At 38.2% G+C, this 22,910-nt stretch overlaps 1 protein-coding gene across 1 annotated transcript in view; it reads left to right on the top strand.

Moving 5' to 3' along the window:
- Positions 1 to 22,910, top strand: part of LOC113034876 (VPS10 domain-containing receptor SorCS1-like) — a 50,761-nt gene that overhangs the window by 20,692 nt on the left and 7,159 nt on the right. The window contains exons 6-23 of the mRNA XM_026190002.1: positions 5,248 to 5,312; positions 5,849 to 5,967; positions 6,296 to 6,385; positions 7,206 to 7,385; positions 9,857 to 10,003; positions 11,693 to 11,795; positions 12,103 to 12,179; positions 12,822 to 12,913; positions 13,090 to 13,197; positions 13,517 to 13,634; positions 13,799 to 13,932; positions 14,963 to 15,076; positions 15,824 to 15,995; positions 16,284 to 16,470; positions 17,415 to 17,548; positions 17,651 to 17,774; positions 19,398 to 19,510; positions 20,415 to 20,549. Coding sequence (XP_026045787.1) covers positions 5,248 to 5,312; positions 5,849 to 5,967; positions 6,296 to 6,385; positions 7,206 to 7,385; positions 9,857 to 10,003; positions 11,693 to 11,795; positions 12,103 to 12,179; positions 12,822 to 12,913; positions 13,090 to 13,197; positions 13,517 to 13,634; positions 13,799 to 13,932; positions 14,963 to 15,076; positions 15,824 to 15,995; positions 16,284 to 16,470; positions 17,415 to 17,548; positions 17,651 to 17,774; positions 19,398 to 19,510; positions 20,415 to 20,549 — 2,212 coding nt within the window. The remainder of the gene's footprint in view (positions 1 to 5,247; positions 5,313 to 5,848; positions 5,968 to 6,295; positions 6,386 to 7,205; positions 7,386 to 9,856; positions 10,004 to 11,692; positions 11,796 to 12,102; positions 12,180 to 12,821; positions 12,914 to 13,089; positions 13,198 to 13,516; positions 13,635 to 13,798; positions 13,933 to 14,962; positions 15,077 to 15,823; positions 15,996 to 16,283; positions 16,471 to 17,414; positions 17,549 to 17,650; positions 17,775 to 19,397; positions 19,511 to 20,414; positions 20,550 to 22,910) is intronic.

Genomic DNA, 22,910 nt, shown 5'->3' with positions numbered 1-22,910 from the left:
TGAAGGGATGAACCAGTCAACTTGACAAATAAACAATTTTATATTGTATCTTTAGGCACTTTGTTACTAAATCCTCTCTCAAACACATTAGTTCCAATTTCTTGAGCTAAATATGTGATACATGTCAAACATAAAGCAGTTTTACAAATGAAATTGTATGTTTGCACCAAGTTGATTGCCAAATTAGCTGAAAAGTTGCCATATCTCGATGAAGTGTGCAGTGTGTACAGGTGTAGTGCAAGGATGGGCCAAACTAATTTGGGCTGGAACTTGTAATCACATAAAATGCATGTGTTTGATACTATTCTACCACTTGTGTTTATTACGAGTGAATACATGCACATGCATAATGTATGAAAACAATACCTGATCTATCACCATTGTGAAGACCATCATAGAGTATTCACTCTCTTAAATACTGACATTCAAATTGTAACTAAATAAATAATATAATAAAAGAAAGAAAGCAAGTTTATCCTCACTGTATGTACTCAATTATCAGTGTTTTCATAGAATTCACATTTAGCCTTTTGTGCATTTAAATACGTTATTCTGATCATTAAAAATTAAAAACAATATTCTTATGGGCAGTCAGAATGGGCTCATTGTAGATGTGGGTGGGCCCTCTCCCATTAGACATAAAAAAATGATGAAATGCAGAATCTATGATCTAGAAAGCATCTGACTGACAACAGCTTAATTTTTCAGCATTAAAATGATCCCAAACACACAGTGAAACACGGTCAGTTATGAGTGGCCTCCCCAGATCCAGCCAAAAAACAGCCAATATTCAAAGAAAAGCTTTAAATGTCCTTCAATAAGCATGGAAAACTATTCAAAAACATTACAAGATAGCTTGCCTAAGAGGGTTCAGGCTGTGGTGAATGTAATCCTACCAAATATTGACTTTCAAGCTTGTTAGAAATGTGTTTTTAGGCAGTTTACCTTATACACTGTAGATCCATGTATGTTTACTGCACCTGTTCCACATCCCCTAGCAAAATATAAAGAAATGAGGGGCAGCTGAACATTTTTGCACAGTAGATTAGTATATAAGTACACATGTTTGACTTTCAAATTCTTTCTTACATGAGACTGCAGCTACTCTTCAGCAGAGAATGTGTTCATAATTTAGGTTTGTACAAGACATCAGCAGATGGTCTTTCTTCACAAATCACCAAAGGTTTGGTGTGAAAATCACTCATAACAGTTGTTTGTTTTAAAAAATAAAAACCAAAAACCAAATAAAGAATTCACCTCACTAACACAGAAGCGTCAATGCAACAAATCCTAGTTTTAAAGATACGTTTGATTTTTTTCCCCCCATCATCTGGAACAGTGAGTGATGCCAAAGGATTAATCAAAAATCTAATTTACAGTGCTCAAATGTGTAAGCACATCCTTTTGTCTTTAAGGAAATACATAAACCCAAATATGCAAGAAAAAAGCATCCCACACTGCTCAGTTTAAGATGATTTACAAAAGCATATGTTAACACTTATCGTGAATTCATGACCTCTTGCATACTGATATGAAAAGTTGAATATGATTTATTTTCTGCTGCTATTTATCATTTGCTTCGCTGTGTTAAAGAAGGACAAGGCTGCCTCTTTATCGGAAAGGCCAGGCTAAAGATACGAAGAATGAAAGCTCTGATATGTAATTATAACATTTGGAATTCAACCAAAATCGCTCAATGCCATTACTTCAATTTCTTTAGCCCATCCTACACCATGATGAAGACATTAACATGATTTGATAATTCACAAATCTTTGCCATTAAAATTCCCTAAGTTGTTGCGTTAGATACTATTAATTCAGGTATGTTACTTATAGTTCTGAAGGTTTTAATCAAATATTTTAATCAAATGTGTTTACTCAACCACAAAGTGGTCTATGAATTCCTGAAAGGTCTTGCGTCCTTGCTGTAAAATGCTACCAAAAGGAGTTAGTTATTGGGGAACATAGTGTAACATTGCAGGGGTTATTTAAGACCAAGTGCTGCTGTTCACTGATAGAATTGGATGAAGTATTTGACAGAAAGTCCATTAAAAGAGATGGAGCTGTGAGGCAATTACAGAGTGCTGAGGGAAGCAGGATTGGAGCTTTTTATATTGTAGTTCAGACACAGTATGGAAAATGAGAAGAAAACCCATCTTCTGTCACAACAGCTGCTATTAATACAAGAAGTGGTCACTCCAGCCACTCTTCACTTAACCGCTACCGTGAAGAATCTGTAGTGAAAGTGAGTAAGTGTCAGGTTTCGTAGATCGGACTCACGCGCGGACCACTAGTGTCTTTAAAAGGTGCATTTATTTACAGTGTTCCTCTACAGTGGAATTCATATATACACATAATGGTGTCAAGGGAAAAGGGGCCGGGGTTCCAGGGTCCGGGAGTGAAAGAGGCAGGAGTCCAGGAAGGGAAGGTTTCTATTCAGCCCTCGCACATCTCCTCTCCTTTCCTCTATCTCTCTTGCTTCCGTTCAGTCGCCATGCACAGGGAAAGAACAGGTCCAGAGGCAATCTATACACAGGCAGAAAAAAACCATTAGTTTCCTGGTTCAGACAGGCTCACCAACTGACTTTACAAAATACAGGACGACTGACGCTGATGGCTCAACGATCCAGCGACGAGTAGAGCAGACTCGCCCTCTTAAGAAGGGTTCCAATCTCTTATGATCAGCAACAGATGTGCTGATCACCTCCAGGTGTGTAGGCCAGGGGCAGGAGCCCATACTGAGCTCCGCCCCGGCAGGAGAAAGAGAGAATGGAAGAGGGCGAGAGAGAAAGGGAAACAAAAACAAAGCACCTGACAGCTGTCAGCTGTCGAGGAGCGGAGACCATGACAGTAAGATAGCTAAGTATACTTTACAGATAACGAGTGGTACAGGCCAAACGACCCATCAGGTCTGTAGTTATGGTTGCTATGTTGTTGCTCCTGGAAAATGAAACCCTAAAAATCGCCACTGCTCCTTCTCTCATTTCTCATGACCACTAATGAAATTTAAATGACAACCAACTAATCTAAGACAAATATTGCACTTCTAAGAGCATTAAAAACCCCCACCAATTACTGTGAGCTCAGTGCGCTTACTAAGGAGTTTTCTCAGTTTTCTTTGTTTCTGTTACAGCCTGATTATGTACAAGGCTCCACTTTATTCAAATATATTCAGTGCTTTTTGTCTCGCTATTTTACTAAGCTACTTGTTACAAAACACTGAATGTTAAAATTGGGGGACCTACAATGAAAGCCTAATTTAGGGCTTCAGGAGTCCCAAAATAATTTATTAAGGGGATAAAATAAAAAAGAAAAAAAAAAGAAAATTCTGCCTGTTCTTTAAGTTAGACTAACTTTTAATCCTTTGCAAATGTATGCAAGTCAGTACAATTATATTAATATGTAAATAAGTTATTTCTCAGTTGGCATTAGTTGTTCTCGTGCAGTTTATGAAAAAAAACCATGAACTGCATGAACATATGCAGCAACTATCAGCACTAGTGGTGACAAAAAATAGTAATACTCCAATTTAAATATAACAACTTCTTGATTTTGGAACTACTGGGAATAACTGGGAATAACTGTTTAATACATAACTTAAATTCGCATGCAGTGTAATGCTTGCTGCTTTATATTTTATTGTCAGTCTGTATAGCTTTGGAGGAATCACACCAAAAAAATCTGATAAAATATAAATAATATAAAAGCTGATATTACTTCTGAACTCTTTAAGTCCTTCATCTCAGACAGCCTGTTGTCTTCTGATTGGCCAACTGGAAGCCTGGGCAGCTCCAGGTGCTTTGGAGCAATATCACATCTGTTTGGCAGCATGGAGTTTCCAAATACACATATGTGTGTATAAAAGATAGATGTACCCAGCATGTCATTGTTTTCTGTGCTCTGTGTTTTGAAGCCTCATTTTGGCTGCTGCCGTGTTAGTTTTTGGACCCAGAAGAGACCAGATTTAGAGAAGAAAGCAAAAGTTTAACAAACCACCACCACAAACTTACTGGACAGACATGTGTACCTGCTAATTTGTTTTGTAGCACACTAGTAAAATACCAGAATTTAACTCTTTAACACTAAAGGGCAAATTTCTAAACCTTCTTGCACAAGCTGTACCACAGCCATAATGTCAGTCAGGTTATTTCATGAAAATGCTCCAGAAGACACTAGCAACAGACAGTGGAGGGCTTGAGTCTGTGACTATAGTGTTCAGCAGGCTGCATCAGCACACGTCAGTCAAAGCAGCCATGTCCAGAATCCAGAAGGATGAGTTATAAAGACCCAGTATATATTTGTTATGATGGAGGAGACTACCTCTAAAGACAAAAAACAGTGTATTATGTATTTTCTGTGCCAGGCTGTAAACAAGGTTTTTATTGCTTCTAAGTTGGCCATTTTGCTATAGCAGTCTGTGGGGACTGACTCGCTTCAAGTGGCCTCGGTAGTTTTTTAAACACTTTTGTGTTGGATTCATTTTTCTAGCCTGGAGGTTGTAAACCTTCTAAACAATGTACATTGTTATTTACAACTTTTCAATATTCATGTCAGAGCAAGAATCAAATATGATTAATCAAAAAACCCATTGCTACAAACATGACATGAACATTTTTTCCTGCATCTTCATAGAGATTAAGTAAGCTTATCACAGATTTCTTTTATATAGACTTCTCCATATATTGCTTGTGATTGAAACTTCAGTGTTATATCATACAGTCAGCTGGTAATTAGCTTAACCAGTCTGTTTTGAAGCATAGATGCCCTGCTGCTGTCCTTGTTGCTGCAGATCTTCTCATATACCAGACTGAATTTGAACATGTGAGAGTAGATTGGAGAAATTGCCATTTGTAGTTAAGAACAAGACATTTGTGTTCATCTCTGTTTTTACATTTTGCTCTTGGAATCTCCTCACCAGGAACAGGAGGAGGCAGTGCTCACAAGCAAAGGATGGTAACTCACTACAGGCACCGGAAAGCTGGCCAGTCAGAGCACAGTAGGCTTATAGAGAAGAGGTGGGGCTCAATGAGCCCAGAGCTAATATCACCTTTTTCATGAGGAGGCTTCAGCAAAGCCCATACATCAGACGAAAGTGGGCTTTTAGGCAGCCTGTAGCTCTTATATGTGCTTCAGAGTAAGAAATAAATGAGGAATTCTTCAGACAATGTGAAACGTTCACTTTTCTTAAGGGTCACGGGACAGACACTGATTATAAAACAAAAAGTAATGTTTATCATGATGTTACAGGTCCAGACTGGGCTTGGACAAAGAACAAGGAATGATTCATCTGGAGATCAGCGTCTCTGATGGGCGTGAGTAATAACAACATGTTACCTTAGCAACACAGAAAAAAAAATTGATTTATCACAATTTAGTTTAACAATGTTTTTTTTAATATAATAAATATATATGAATAATTTCATTTAAGTATATTATTATTATAGTGAGAAACAAAGAAAGTAGTCAGTGCTGAAATTCTTCTTCCCATCTGGCTACATGAAGTCTTCATACAGTCGAGCTTATTCATTTTTGAAGGGCTGGGCTGTGACTTGGCGCACTCGGCTCGACTTTCTTGGCCACAATGCAGAGAGGGGGGCACTTCCATAAGGGCCTTGTGTGTTAATGCCCTATCTCTGTAGAGAGTACTTCATTTGGCTGATGTTAACAAACTGGGACAGCTCTCTCTACTTTATCTATTAGTAAGAATATTGGCTTCCAAATTTTTGCTTCTATGCTTCACTTAATACTATGAGCATAGGCACTGCTAAGCTTTTACTGTGGGCTACAGAAGGTTGTTTGTTCCTGTATTATGTTGTCTTTTTAGCACTAATTTCTTGCTTACCCACAGGATCGCAGTACATAACTTGTAAACTTCAGAATTGCTCTGATGGAAACAAGAGCAAACCTTTTCCTGGGTTTATCATCCCTGATTCCCTTGTGGTTCAGGATGAATACGTTTTTATCCAGGTGGGTTTTTATTGTGAGGTCTGGTTTCATTAAAAGACAATTAAATGCTGTAAAACCAATGTGTTCACTCTTGTCTTAATGTACAGTCATGTTTTTCATTAACTAAAAGGGGCCATTATCCTGTGAAGAGATGGGGTAAAAATTAAATTGCAGCGTTGTGTATTACTACAATGCCACTCTGGCATGATGCACAACAGCCTAATTAGCAACAAACCCAGAGTTTTGATGGCTGCATAAATTATTTGACCCGAGCTTCGGGCAGTTAGTGTCTTCATTTATGTTTATGGATGTTTACTATGGATAAATGTACTCTATTCTGCTTTTGTAGGTGCCAGTAGGTGGCCAGTCTGTCCATTATGTGTCCTATAAACGAAATGCTTTCTACCCGATGAAGCTTCCCAAGTACACTCTGCCAAAGGTAAGGTAACTGGAAAGGATGCAGTGTTTGATTGAGAAGAACAAGTAACATTAATTTAACTATGAAACATTTATTCCTCTGGGATATTTTGTTCTATGATTATAAGTTTTAGTTGGGTGATTATTTCCAAATACTTTCATCAAGTTTGCTTCCAGTATTATTTACTGACGGATCCATTAAATTGTTTTCTGTGCTTTAATCTCCTGAAAAATGATATAGGATTGCATAATTATGTCTCTGTCTATTTAATAGCATTGCACTGATTTTCAGTTTTCTCATCTATATCTACTTCGCCTAAATTACATTTACTTAAAGCAAATCTGGAGTTCCCGAGGGCTCCCCAAAATGTTCTGAAGCAGAAAATGTCAATTTAGCATCTGCACAAAAATGCACTGACTTCCATTTACTGCAAGCACAGCAGGGTGGCTTAGCAGTTTGAGAGACTGTGTTAGAACAACAGGAGAGATTTAGTTCCTGCAGTGTTGTTTCAATAAATCTATCCATCCTGCCTTGTATTCTGTGACCATTTTTTCTGGGAAGGGCACATCTTGTGCACCATGCTGGATAAGAGATTCAGTAAAATTAAAAGGAGCTTGGCTTCATTTTTAGTGCACAGCGTGAAATGCCTTAGGTCTAATTGCTACAGACCCAGACTGAGTGATGTCAAGAAGTGACAAATTGTTAGCTCGCAGCTTTGTGCACATCGCTAAGCGGATTTACACTTACTTGTTCTTTAAGCCATTTCCTAAGAAACATATTGGCAAATGAGTAGTTAAGTAATCCACACAGAGGCATCCACTCATGAATTCTGCTTATTTAGGACTTACAGATAATCAGCACAGACGATAACCAGGTGGTGGCAGCGATTCAGGACTGGCACCAGAATGATTCCTACAACCTGTACATGTCTGAGTCCAGAGGGCTATTCTTCACCCTGATGCTGGAGGACGTTGTGAGCAGTGGAGGTCCCGAGGGAAATATAATGATAGACCTCTATGAGGTAGGCAGTGAATGTGCTGCAGGGGTGGTGCTTTTATCTGACTACATGGTTTTGTAATATTAGGGCAGTGGCTTTTTTTGTAGTTTCTCCTTTTATATATTTCATATATTTATTATAGTCTGTCTGTCTGTGTGTGTTGACATTAATGCATTACTACTTAAGAATGCTTTATGGAGCACTAATTGAGCTCCTTCAAAATGTTAACCCCAGAGTGTTATTGGAGTATATGGTTTTAATTTTATGTTCCAAATGAAGGTAAATGAAGGTATCATATATGGTTCCTCGTTTTATTTTCTGAACATTTTCTTGACTGGAGTCTTGTCCAGTCACAGGCACAGGCTGCTGTAAGGTGGCAACATTTGCAAAATGTGGCTAAAAATATATACTTTTCTTCAAAGGTCTAAGTTCATTTGAGTTCATACACTGAACTGAGCATGCATATACACACAAATACAGGTTGTGCCCGAACAGAATACTTCAAGTGAAAAAACAGTATTTTTTTGAGTCAATACTGAGCCCACTTTGAAGAAAAACAGTAGCAGTGAAGTATATCTCTACTACAAACAAAAAAATAAATAGCATGGTGAAACCATGTGAAAATCAAGGAAAACTAAATAATTCATAAACATTGAATTACTAAATCAATTTTAGCAGTAATAAAATATAATAACACTATGTAACTGAAGTATAATAAAAATACTATAAGGGTATCAAAAAACCAAAATCACACATTTCACAGCTTGAAAATGACTAAAAGTGGGATAAATGTCTCACTGGATCACTGTATGATGTTATAGGAACTTGTGGCAACATTCAGTGTATTATTCACTACTACTATCCTATATTTATAAGAGTTTTTTTTAATAACACAAATATGGCTCTCTAGATGCATCTGGTGTATGTCTCAAAGTGGACTTATGGAAATATGATCAAATATAGTGCCACCACTTTTAGCCATAAATTCCACTAATTTCTAGAGACAACACCTATCTCAACATTTAGAACAACTATTGAAATACATAATGTAGAAGACTAAAGTCTGAAATACTCCCAGCCACTGCTGATTGGATGCATTAATGAGCATTGCATTCAAATGCACTTTTATCACTATGTGTCACATACATTAGCCTGATGTTTGCTGACTGACTGGGAGACGTTTATATGGTTCCACAACCTCACAGTGAAGCCAGTTTTAACGTCTATTTAAGTTACCAAATGTGGTTCCTTGCCCCAACAGAGGGTTTGCTTGACAGAAAATCAAAAAGTCACAAACTTTCATCACATTCATCAAGTCAAAATGTCAGATATTTACCGAGTTAGATTTCTTTAATTTGTTTTCTAATTTGGGACTGTATTTGTGTCCTTAAAAAATGATAAAAAATTACATGAAATAACATTAACTTGATGCTGCTTAGGAATGAATTTTTTTTAGATGAATAATCAGAAAAACACTTGAATTTTTTTTTACCCATATACTGAAACTGTTGACTATAAGAGGACTCTGATGGCAACATGGGGAGCGCTAACGGAGACACTATGTGTCTCTAAGAGTACCATACAAAAGTCAAATCACTGGTTTGGGATCTTTCTTGAGCAACATAACAGACTCTGACAAGTAAAGCACCAACAGATGGACAAAAACTTTCATAAGAGTTCTTGTGGATTTTCTGCTGTGTTTTCCTTAAGTGCACTGAGATGTTTTAGATGCCCCTTCTATAATGAAACAGATGTTACACTGCATTCATTCTGCAGCATCTGGGTGCTTCTCTCATATCTACTTTATGGCTGCTTTATCATCTTTTTCATGCAACATTACAGTTTCACAAGAAATCATTTAACAGGTTTAGTCATTAGATAAGGTATCATTCATATACACATTTCGAAAACACAGTCAGTGATGGTGCATTGGCACAGTGCAGAATACTGGCTTTAACTAGTGCCCTGAACATATTATATCTGTGCTGACAGATCTACTACGAGGTTGCAGCAGCTGCACATGTATACATCAGCCTAGATTATCCTCATCCTTAGCCAGCAGTAAAAGCATCATGTTGTTGAAAGCTAAGATAGCCATCAGCAGTAGTTATGCTGCTCTCTGCCCAGAAACACTTAGCTGCAGTGACCAGTAGAAGATATTAAATGGTCATTCATACTTTGACAAAGATTTGTGGAAATGAAAGAGAAATGTGAGCTCAAGTGATAGCTGCAGGTGAGAGTCTGCATCTCTCTGCACATAAATACAAAGAAGAAGACATATCTCAGGGCTGTGCCATATGTTGTTTTGATTTTGCAGAGTCCTACAGATGGTCCAAAATAGTGCTCCATGTCAGGAAAAACTATCACTTTCAGACATCTCTTCCTTTCCAAACTAGGTCTTCAGCTTTACTTAAGTTTGAATAATTTACGGTTATTTTTTTCCTCCCTTTTTTGTTACTTTTCCCCCCACTGCTCTCCTTCTCTCATGTTCTCAGGTTGCCGGGATTAAAGGGGTGTTCCTGTCAAATAAAGTTGTCGAGAACCAAGTGAAAACTTATATCACATACAACAAGGGGAGAGACTGGCGTCTTCTTCAGGCTCCAGCAACCGATCTCCAAGGAAACAAGGTCTATTGTGAACAAGTAAGTGGGCCACTGACAAGAGGTACATTTGGTTATTTGGGTTTCCATTATCTGCTTGCAAAAATACCGCAGTGAATCATGCTAGACCATGGTCAAAGTCTGCTGATAACTATGTGCCATAGCAACGCAGTTCTGAATGTGGCAGTAAGTGAAGAGACCTGTTATGATTAGGTTTACCTTCCAGTATTCATTTATATTCAATACATATTACTACAAGTAAAGGGAACATACCATACCTTTCCTTATTTTAAGTCATACTCAAACGTGTAAATGTAATCCCTATGAGCCAAAGCTCAGGCTCCAGACTGCTCTGAGTACTAGGTTCATATTTTCGTCTTATGTGTTGCTCAGTTCCTGGCACAGAACTTAGATGAAGTCAAACATGTATGTACGCACTCTCTCTAGACAGTATTACTACAGCACTGCGTACGCAGTAGGGGTGCAACATTTGCACAAATCTATACGGGACTGGGGAATGACTGCAGGCATGAGCACTTGATCATCGTAAATCACGAACAAAAAATTGTGATGCACTTTCAGGCCACTCTTTACATTAATCCCCTTTAAAAACTCCAGTTTTGCACTCAGATGTTGAATTTTAGAGTGTGTCTGTGTCCCGTAGAGGCTTATATTATTCATGCAACAAGATGTTAGCAGCAGTGGCAACGAATAGGGTGTAAAACACTGGATGATGGAACTACGACATGAGTAAATTCTGTAAATTCAATATAAGTTTTAGTATTATTTCTGTAGTACTGAATGTGCAACATAGACATTTTACTTGCTGCCTAACCTTTGGTGTTTCCTGACATTTTCCTGCTTTTCCATGTCAGTCACATGTTATTATAATATTATGAAGATGATTTAATCATCAAGTTCTAGCTTTAAACATGTGGTGATTAAATGATTTAAAAATCACTGGATTTTATTTTTATTCACGTTTTGCATAGCATCCCAGCATGCTTTGAAAACCAGACTTTACTGTATTGCTCTGTACCATAGATTTTTGGATAGCTTTTTGTTTGTGTGCTAAAATGCAGCACATTATTGCATTTTTGCTTTATTTTTCTTTCTTTTCTTTTAAAAAAAATAAATCAGTACAAAGCTTCACATTGTTTCTTATTCCACCAGGGTAGGTAAAGTCAAATCATAAAAGATAAGGAGCACAAGCATAAGTGGCAGACTTAGTCAACGACAAATTAAAGGAAAATTAAAACTTTTTTTTAATTTAGAGAGATTCTAGGCCCATAAATTAAATCTAAAGAGGCACTTAATCCAAAAAGGTCCCACAAACACTTTCTGTCGTCCAAACTGCCTTTTAATCTACCAAGCGTACACTCGTAAGAGATTTATCTCTACTGCTGCATCTCTATCTCTAGCCATTTTCCACTAATTTTGGGAACTGTAATAAGACAATATTTACTAAGCATTACTCACTATGTGAAATAGCATTAGTTGGGACTCATATTGCTTCATAAGCTTTGATTCCACTGGGCTACAGCTGCAACTAAAATGTTTTTTTTTAGTTGTTGTAATTATTTTTGATGCTTGTTGTGTCTTTTTACAACAGACAAAAGCCCAAATTTTAAATATTACAATCAAATCTTCACATCATCTTCTGCGCATAGATCTGATCTATATTAACGTTTCATTTTGATTTGGAAAACTAATGTCCTTCGCGTTTCGCAGCCATACTGTTCGTTGCACCTGCACCTTCACGTATCAGAGAATCCTTACACCTCGGGAAACATTGTCAGCAAAGACTCAGCTCCAGGAATCATAATAGCATCAGGTGAGACGATATTTGATTATTTTGCACATCCATACTGTTGTTTACGCTCTGCCTTAATGCTGGTCTTTGCTCACATCCTTCAGCACACAGTCACATCTGTTTTTTTTTAGATGCAATTCCAGCTCTGTCTTTCTTAGCTGACAACAATTTAGAATATAAAAGGAAATCTGTTTGTCCTGCACATCTGTTGCATGTTCTTTAGTGGAACGACTAACAAAAGCACTTTTTTGTTGGTTCTGAATTAACGATCGGATCTGAAAACGTGACATGCTTAAAATAATTGAGATTAAAAATCTTTTGTATTCAGGCGTGGTTGGACCTGAGCTGACCAACGCTAATGTCAGCATCTTCATCACATCTGATGCTGGGAACACCTGGAGAGAGGTACATTACATTAACTGTTAGATTAGGGCTATGGGTACATTTTGTGATATTAGTACCTGTACAATGTCTTCATCTCGATAGGTAGTGCTTTCTGAATGTATTACTCTGTTGAGTATAATCAGGTTTTCCTTTTGAGTCTTTTTATCCATTCAAGAAACCAGTGACGTCTTCCCCATGACTATTCACTGAGTGTAATACGGAACAAAAGTTTTAAAACATATGACTTTAGTGAGCTATTATCTGAACAAAGAAGAATAGAACAAAACAGGGAATCTGAGCTTTCATTGCCAACTTTCATTCCTCAGTTTTCAGCTGCTGTTGCTGCAGTCACATTTTCAAAAAAAACCCCTACAAAACAAAAAAAACAAAGGCGTGAAGTTTGACAGCCAGCTTTGTGCATATCTGATCTTTAAAACAAATAAAACAAAAGGAGCATTTAGACTTTTTGCCATTGGCTTAAGTCTGAAAAAAATATCAACAATAAGAGCAACGCTCGCTTGATGCTTTCCTTTATTCACACAGCTGAGACTCTTGTGTGTTCCTGCTTGTTCGTTGTATAGGTGTGAACATGCATGTTCTTGTACTTTGTGCAGACTTGAATTTTTCTCTGGAGTTATGAAGTGGAGCTGATTATGTCTGCAGGTTTTTCAGGAAGAGTACAGTGTGTTTTTCCTGAATCAAGGAGGATCTCTGGTGGCCATCCGACACACACCTCTGCCAATTAGACACATATGGTAAGGCTCTCCAAGGACGCACCACATCTTTTTAGAGACTGTATTCAATCTTCAAAACAAGGGAGTTTGGGGGGGGGGGGGGGGGGGGGTTGCTTCCCCTCTGATGCTTTTCATACAGAATTCAGCTCTATTTGTGGCTGGTCTGTCTGTGATCCAACCATTGTTCTCTCCCTCAGGCTGAGTTTTGATGAGGGCAGAAACTGGGACAAATATAGCTTCACCTCCTCTCCGCTCTATGTTGATGGGGTGCTGGGGGAGCCTGGAGAGGACACCCTTATAATGACGTAAGATTTGAAGGAACCATGAAGACTCAATGTGTTTCATTTTAGTAAATTACCGTCCTTGCTAATTATATTTTACCCAGATGAAGACTTAGAAGAGTTCACAATATTCTTGATTTTATTTGATATGGATTTTGGGTTTCGTCAGCCAAGATGTAGAAGAAGGGTTTCTCTGCTCCTGCAGAACATGGGTTAGAGTCAGTGTATTGTTATTATTATTATTATTATTATTATCAGTGGAGTTACAGGTTTTTCACATATTTCTTCTCAAATCTACCCCACATTTGATTAATTTTCTTGCTTTTCTGACTTTTTTGTGTAGAATATTCGGTCACTTCAGTCATCGATCTGAGTGGCAACTCGTCAAGATCGACTTCCGGTCCATTTTCCAACAGCGGTGCACATCTGACGACTATCTGACGTGGCAATTGCACAATGAGGTAAGGCGGTCTTTCTGCTATTTGAGTAATGATAACGCGAAGATTCATCCATTGATTAAAGCCAAGAGAATCACTTTGATTTAGCTGCACAATAAAAGCAAGATGGTAAAAAAGAAACAAAAAAAAGAATTTCTGAAATGTTTATGATGCATTATTAATCACAGGGTGAAGTGTGCATCATGGGAATGAAGAGAATCTTCCAAAAACTGAAAGCAAACGTTCGATGTGTCAAGGCCAGAGATCAGTATATTTCCCAGATGTCAGATTCCTGCCTGTGCACAGAGGCGGATTTTGAGTGGTGAGTTCCCTTCTCTGCAGCTACACTCTTTTCACTTCATTAAATCCAATGCACAACACTTTATCAATCTCCAGAGGCAGAGTCTGTGAAGTAAACCTAAGGCACAACAAGAACAGTATTTGAAAAGATCTATTTTATAATTCACTACTTGTTATTCCTATTTCAGTCATGTTCTTTTGTAAATTTAGGACATAACTTGGTAATAATAATAATAAAAAAAAGTTTCACGAACACAGATGTTTTTCTGCTTCCTAGTATATTGTGCAGTTCATTTATCATGTCACTTTTACCACACGGTGTTACCCAAACTTATATTTATGATAATATGCATCGCAAAAGTATGAAAAATCTCAATTATAAAAAGTTTAAACACCAGTCCGTGACCACATGATCACGAGATAAAGAAAAATGTGGGTGCCCAGCCTTCGCAATCACATGAAAGCAGGTTCATTGCTGCATGATTCAAGTGCCCTTGAATAGATTTCCATAATGAATAGCAGTAGTGGTTCACTCTAGACTCTATTATTAGCTACTTCTGTACGTCTAACAAGTATTGCTTCGATACTTGTTTATCACTTCAGACTGTCTCATCCTTTCTTTTATCTTTCTCATCTAACCGGTGCTGATTGAGCAGCACAAACTAATATAACACAAGCTTAACACCACTTTATTACTAGATGACTTCTGGCTCCTGAGAGAGTGTTTCCCTGATCATGATGAAAGATTTCTGACAGATCAGTCTTACTGATGAATACTTTGCAGAGGTATTATAATTGTGTGTTTGTGTTAACACAGACAATGCTTTTGCTGCCTCAGAAATTTGATGCAACCCCCCCAAAAACATCAAAACTTCAAATACTGCTTTGCTGTGGGGACTTTTCTCTAGCCCAGAACATTTCTGTTTGAAGGATGCATGTAGTTATTGATTTTTTTATTTTTATTTTTTGGTGTGGGGTTTGGGTATTTTTTTTAATATATAAATAAACGATCCGTAATCTTGATAATAGTGTCTTTTTCCCTACTGAAACAGCGACTATGGGTTCGAGAGGCAGATCGATGGCACCTGTGCTCCAGCTTTCTGGTTTGTTCATTCAGCAACATCTAGAGACTGCATCGCAGGGGACAGCTTTCTCAACACCACAGGGTATGCTTGAGTCACTTGTTCATTATGTTTTTGATTTAATTCAAGTTTTATTTGTCAATGCAGTTTACATTGCACAGTAAAGACCATCAATAGTAGAGAGATCAAATATCCCCCACCGAGCTAGCACTTGGTGGCAGTTTTCACAGGATGAGATTTCTGGTAGAACCAGATTGAAATGATGCCAGAAAAACAAGCAGCAGATGCACAAATGTTTTTAGTTAGTTTCAAATCAGCCTTCATGAATCACCAGTTGTTGTGTTAAAATAGTAGTTTTCATACAATGTAATTTCCAAGGTTAAAAACAGATGGAAAACATGCTTGAAAGAGACGTGTGTGGAGTTTAGGTAATTAAAAAGATCAAACCTCTGATTTTCTTACTTCAGATTAAGAGCGAGGCTTGCTTATATTTATTGCCACTATTTAACTGTCAGCCAAAATAAGCCAGCTGTATAGCACAGGCTTCCCACCACACTGAGCATCACGTCACATGCTGCTTAAAAACTAGTCATTAAACAAGACTAAACCAGCCAACATATGTGGGAAATATGATTAAAAAAATATCCAGTAATAAATCTGTTTGCATTAATATCTATTCATAACAGGCTAATTAAACTCACCTAATACAGCAGTTAAATATGACAAACAGTCGTATCCACTGTCTACATGGGTTGTGCCTGCTTTTATGCTCATGCCGTGTCTGACAGTCCTTTATTTTAGAAGTCCTCTCTTTTCTTTTACGAATTCTAGATATCACAGAGCTTTGTCTAACAACTGCACCGAGGGAAACCTGTTAAAGTACAGCCCCAGACGACAAAAGTGTCCCAGTCAGGCTCCCAAGGGCCTCCAGCTCTTCACCAATGAGGGAACGCTGGTAGCAACTTTGGGAAAGAATGTCACCTTCTTGGTGTTTCTGGAAGAGGTGCTGAGTTCACTTAAGAAAAAAAAACCCCATGTACTTTACATTATAGGGTGAAGCTTTTAGGGTGCATGCTCTTTTATTGGTGTACTGTATACCAAGATGCTGTCATGAACATATCACAGAGGACCGAGCAGCAGCACATCAAATAAATATGCTGTGACATGATTTACAGCATGATCTTATTCCAGTAGATATTAGAGAAAAAGCACACGGTTGTGTGTCAGCGAGAATGCTGACAAACAACCAAGGTTACAGCGTGAGTGACAGTATTTTCTTTTCTTTTGCAAGGGTCTTGGCTCCATGACAAGTATAACAGTGGACTTTGGTGATGGAACCGCTATATCCTATGTGAATATAAGCTCCATCGACGACGGGGTCAAGCATATCTACAGTAAAGTTGGCATCTACCAAGTTTCTGCTACAGCAAACAACGCTCTGGGCTTTGAAAGGATCGTGCTCTACCTCCATGTCTCCTGTGAGTGGAAAAAAAGTAACTTGTCCTGGATAAGCTCCTGCTAAAGCATACAAAATCATATAATGCATACACTTCCACTTCCATGCTAGATTTATAGGCATCATTCATAATGCAATGCTCATATTAAACCTTAAAAGTTCACATGATTCACACAGTTTTTTTCTGATCTTGGTGTTGTATGATGTCAGTGACATCTTTAATACAATCAGCTCAGGCAATACAGCTCTAGCTCACAGATGCCCCACCCACCTGCTGTTCAAACCTTCTGTTAATTGTTTACATCAGACGAAAGTTGGCTTAAAGGGAGCTAAAACAGCTTGAGGGTCTACACCATGGCCCAGTGTAAGATAAATGAGGATTATTTTGAAATCTGAATCATGCAAAGCCATGTCCAAAAATAAAAATATGGAGCTGGAATATACACGTATATAATACAGCTAACTTTGCACCAGCCTTCAAATAGATCAAAACACTTGGACTTTTGAACCTTTAGAGTGAAAAAGTGGTTTGAAAATGCACTCACGCTCCTTCTGCGGGTTCAGATCGGCTCATTAAAGTAAGACTTCACCGAAAAAAAAAGAAAAAAAAGCTTTGAGTGTCATTCATCCAGCGTGGGTGTGAAAGACAGCTGTTTGTTGTCTCCTTGTTGACAGAAAAGAGCGCCACTGGTCAGCTTGAATTTACCTCATTATAACAGATTCCAATAGTGGCACTTTCATGGGTGCAAAAACATCAAAACATCTGCAGACACTTGTCAAACCACTCCTGAAGCGCATTCAGCTCCATCCTGCCTGTCAATGTGTTCCAGGCCGCCATTGTTGTGCCAGAATACTGTGTGATCAAATACGTGGTTTCTCTTGAAATTTGGAGCACCATGAAAGCTTTACGTTTACGCATTTTAACAAAAGGTACGACTTTGGAGTTTCTGTATTTTCCCTCTAAAGGTCAACTCGAGCAGGTCCAGCTTTCTGCTCCGTCAGTGGTCATCAAGAACAAAGCAGTAAACCTTACCACAGTGCTACAGCCCAGTGATGTGGGAACAGTCACTTATTACTGGTGGTTTGATAACAAAACGGAGGTAAGCCATACTTTCTCCTACTAAACCATGCCGCCTGTTTACTGAGCAGCATGATAGATAGTAGACAGTTTCATCTCATCTCATGCCTCTATGCCTTTTTAGCCTGTTGTGACCCTCAGTGGCGCAATGCCCTTCACTTTCTCCAAGGAGGGAACTCACACTGTTACTGTTCAGGCTTCAGTGGGCAACACTGTCCATCAAGATCAAAAGAGGGTATCAGTTTATGGTATGTATCTTTTTTATGTTACCATCATTTTCTTCACCTAATGCACTTAAGTAGCCATTCGATAATTGTTTTGCCTCTAGAAATTGAGAGTGAATAACTTGAAAACTTTATGGCTTCTGACAGCACAAAAAAAAAGGGTTCAGTGATGCTTCTTTCAGCCACATCTCGTGCCATTCATGAGTGAAGGACGCTGGCTGTGTTGCAGTAGAAATTGTTTAGTTTAGTAACTACAGTTTTGATCATGTGAAAGCTCTGTAGGGGTTATGAGATGTGCCAGAAAACATAAAAGCATTGCTGCAGTGTTTCTATGATCCAAGTTTAAGCCTGGGTAAGCAAGTGAGACCAGTTCATTAAGTAAGAACAGTTCTTACTTAATGAACTTAATTCTATTTTTAATGACTTGGGGGCATTTACTTCAGGCTCCAGATGTTTTGCCTGTTGTTTCTGGAATTACAATTACTTTTACAAAGATATTCATTTTTTACAGACAATCAACTTTATGAATTTTGGTTGTTTCTGTGTTTTATTTTTATTTTTATTGCTTGCAATTAACAATGTGTGTATAGTTTTGAATGTGTATGTGCTACTAAATTATGCAACTTATGATTGCACTGTTGTCTTTCTTGGCCAGGACACTGCTATTTTTTTCTAGTATAAATGAAGGTAATTATAAATAATGACAGAGCATTTCTTTAAATTTCGTTCACTTTTTATGCTAGTTTGCAAAGTTAATTGTACCACATATGGAACTGGCACATGAACAGGACCCATCACTCAACTTTAAATGCATGCATTTTCTTCTGCTTATCCAATTAAAGTTTCGAGCCTATCCCAGCCATCACAGGGTGAAAGGCAGGGTGTAACCTGGACAGGCCACCAGAATATCGCAAAGCTAACACAGAGAGGACCAACCATTCACACTCACACCTGTGGCCAATTTTACAAAGAATTTCCAATCAACATGCATGTCATGAGCTGTGGGGGGAAATTATACCTGGAGTGTACCTATGGAGGCAAAAGGCAAACATGCAAACACCACACAGACACACAGTGGATTCAAACCGAGGCCCTTCTTGCTAAACAGCAGTGTTAACCACTGCACCTCTGTGCCACCCTCACCATAAACAATAAAAATACATGTAACACAGACAAAGACAGCAGAAACTCTGCACAGAATTTCTATTTATTTTCTTTTTGATATAAATTGTTTACTAACATTTAAAAAGATGTAAATTTTAATGAAAATACCAATTTTTGAGAAGTCCTGGGGCTGCTCTTTGAATCTAATAAAACACTTAGCGCTATAGCAGATCTCCAGTGTGAAGCAGTTCATTTTACATTCTGCCAGTAGTACAATCAATACATTTCATCACTGGCACTCCGACTGTCTTTTCTTATAGCAGCTAATAAACAAAATTGAGGATTTAGCTGCAGCTAATGATGCATGCACAGGAATAAACAATGTATTCTAAAATGAAATAAGAAGGTCACCAGACCAAAAAATATATGCAAGAAACGACACTTTTGCCAGTCAGTGTAAGGGTTATTTGAAGTGTGTGAAGTGGATAATTGTTTAAAGAGTTTATTTTTCATGAAGTAAGAAGATTTCTGCCTATATTTCAGATTATTTCCGCTCACACGTGTTGGCATTTTCATCTAATTTGGATGAGCTGAACCCCGGGGTGTCTGAGTGGAGAGAGGACATCGCCAGAGTTGTGAAAAACTGCATGGTTCAGGTCAGTTTTTCAGCTGCTGGTGTTATAAAGGCTGTAACATGAGTAGGAATAAACTAAACTTCAGAAATCTCATTTAGATTCTGGCAATTAGCAGCTTTACACTAGTGTGGAGGAGGGAAAAAAACTCTAGTCACTGTCTAGTGAGCTGATAACACTTAAGATTTTGGTTACGCTACATTTGTAATGTATGCATGTGATCTTGTCAAGTGTTTCACTCCAATAGCTGCAGTGTCTTTAACCTCAGTAGCTGTGTAATTAGTCGTTTCGCTCTGAACGCTGACATAGCGCATCACTCGAAATCATTATTACGAGCGCAAGCTTTCAACTGAACATGTCAAAACACTAAAGGGCAGTAAAAGTGCTGCTATGACACTTGCCTTTTGCCTCTGTGAAGAAGAGAATGACGGTGAGAGAACACCACAACCTCTAGTAAAAAAGAGCCACACTGTGGTTAAATGTGCCTGGTTTTCTCTTTCAGACACTGTGGGGATGTCATCAAAGCAGCGGGTTATGTAAAAGACCTGGATACTGAGCTCTATATATATCCGACAGTAGCCCTCAGTATGAAACATTCACTTTGACCTTCTGTCTTGTCAGATATGACCACAGTTTGCACCAAGAAACTGACAGCAGACCTCTGGTTACGGCACAAATGCACTAAAAGCTCTGGCCTTTACCAAAGACTGTCATATTGAACTTGCATGTTTAACTTGATTCGTGCATTATACCTCGACAGTGACTGGTGCTTAGGCAAATGATATATGAAGCAGAAAGCAGAAAGAATTTACTCGTTAATACAGATGACCCCCAAGGATCGTATTTCAGGGCCGTAGTGCACACTATCACCTCAAAGTGTGTCAGTTCAAAAACCTTTTTTAATGAGGTTTTGTTGTTATTATAAAAGGTCACTGGAATCAGTGAGGATCAGCTCCTGGTCACAGTGCTTCCAGGGCTACCAACTACAGCAGAGATTTTCATTGTACCTGAGAAGAGGCCAAGTGACAGAGCCATGGATGAAAAGTGGGCACACCTGGATCAGGTACTGTCTCATAAATCACTATAACGGTCCTTGACAGATACTCAGTACACTTTGGTTTTCTGTAATCCACAAAAGAAAATAAATAAATACAAGAAGTTGAGGAGTTAAGAGACCATCTCAGGAGAGAACATCTCAGGAGAATGCCTCCTTTCCTTCAGAGTGTCATACAGGATTGTTGAGCTATCAGTATAAGCTAAGTATTAAAAACATATCTTTCTATCACTGCAGCTGTCTAGCAGGCAGGAGAGGACCCAAAAGTAGCACTCTAAAAACACCACATAAACTCACTGACTGGACTGAGGACATAAATACACATGAGGTAACAAGAGGACAGGCCACAGGTGTGAACACAGGTGACACTAATCTAGACAAATGAGACAAGGGAAGCAAAACTGAATGTGTTAGGAGACTATTGAAGTAAAACAGGAAGTAAGATAACCACAGAGACAAAACTAAGACTCACAGGCTTGACACCGGGACCGGGGACAAGACAGACTGAGGCTGAATCACAAAACTCTTGATAAACTAGAAAATAACATTCGGAAACCAGACATCATTATCTCCTGCTTTCAAAAAATACAAACCCAGACGAAAACTCAGAACAGTTTCTGTCACCACAGGGTTGCATCTTGCTTTGCAGATACACAGAACATTGTATTTACCATACCATAGTCTTAAGCTAAAGGATAAAAATGAAAGTGGTCTGCAATTTTTTTTTTCACCACACTGCCTCCTGCATTGATTTTTTCCCCCCCTGAGAAACTCTTTGCATAAATTTCAGTTTCTCATATATTGCTGCAATCATCCCTAATTATCTAAGATTCTTTCTCCAATTTCCGATTGATGTGGAGCATCAAGCTGTTTTTAGAGTCCTTGGTTATATGTATTGGAGAAGTGTTTTAAGGAGAGTTACATCTTAACTTCCCTTTCTCTCTGTTTGTCCACAGTACTGGAAGTATGTGTGCGCTGAAATGAAATTGTATTTGCACAAATTCCCCCTCTCTTATCTCTGACTACTGACTATTATTTCCTGTTTCCAGTTTTTCTTTTCTTTTATGTGTTTGACAGACAGAGTCTGTTATGCGAGAGACTACCTAATTATTATCCAATTATTTTATGCTTTTCTTTATTACTTCTTAAAATGTCTTCTGCCTTCTTTGGTGCCACAGTTTCCCTTTTTTTTCCATTCCAATCATCAACTTGGGGAGACTTGAAACTTGTTCTGGCAAGACAATACATCAAAACGAGCATAATGTCTGCTCTTATTTTTGTCAGAGTTACATTATAGTTGCATAGTAACACAGTTTTAAGTGCAGCTTGACTTGGAAAGTCTGCACTCCATCACCACCTAACATTAAGGTTAACTCTGACAAAAATAAATGCAGACATGATGCTCATTGTGATGGATTACCGAAGTCAGCCAAGTTTAAAGTCTCTGAAAATGCATTTTCATACCATTGTGAAATGAATGGATGCCACTGGCTGCTTGGTGGTGAGGAAAAATATGATGTTATGCCTTGGAAAAGGTCAGCCGTAATGAGGACTGTACATTTTTTGTGGTAATTGGGCTAAAGCATGCACAAACTCTGGTGTAGTCCATCAAGTGAGAACTCAGTGAATAAGAGGAATGTGTTCCATATAGGCTCATTGTTATTATTATATAGACCCCATAGGCTCTTTTCTTACACGAGCCAATCTTTCAGTAGCGTCTCAATAGTCTGTCCTCATGCACTTTCTTGTTTTTTGAGTATACCCCTATTTAATCAGTATTTCTCTTCCTTATCACGCGTATTATTTCACAGAACCTCCAAACTGATTTTAAATCTGTATCACTAAACTGTTAATTATTTCAGTGATTCCACTGATTCATATTGTATTTCAGGCACTCCTAAAATGTAATACTTTATGTCAACACTAGAGGGCAATGCCTTCCCGTGTAAAAGCACTGCTGCATCCATCAGCGCACTGAAATAACACTCAGAGTATCTCAGAATGTGAAATTGGACTGACAGTCACCTCTGTGAAGTTTTGAGACTTGCATAAACCTTTGGGTAACGATAACAACTTTATTTTAAGCCGCCCGGGCTTCGTGGTTGTTATTTTCTTGCTGTGAAATAATATTCCTGGAAATGTATCGTGCATCATGTTCGGAAAAGCTATCAAATAGGTAAACAAAGCAATAAAACAGAGATGTTTTTTTAAAGCTAGACAAGCTCATTTATTCATAACGGAAGAGACTACAATGTATCACAAGTAAACATAATTTTGCTGGCTCACAGTCAGTCTTGAACTACGTTAATAGGTATTTAATTACATTGATGCATCATATAATTGGCACCATCGAGAAAGGAGACAATCTGG

Source organism: Astatotilapia calliptera, chromosome 13 (genome assembly GCF_900246225.1).
Source record: "Astatotilapia calliptera chromosome 13, fAstCal1.2, whole genome shotgun sequence".
NCBI lineage: Eukaryota > Metazoa > Chordata > Actinopteri > Cichliformes > Cichlidae > Astatotilapia > Astatotilapia calliptera.
This window is presented reverse-complemented; position numbering and strand designations above follow the sequence as displayed.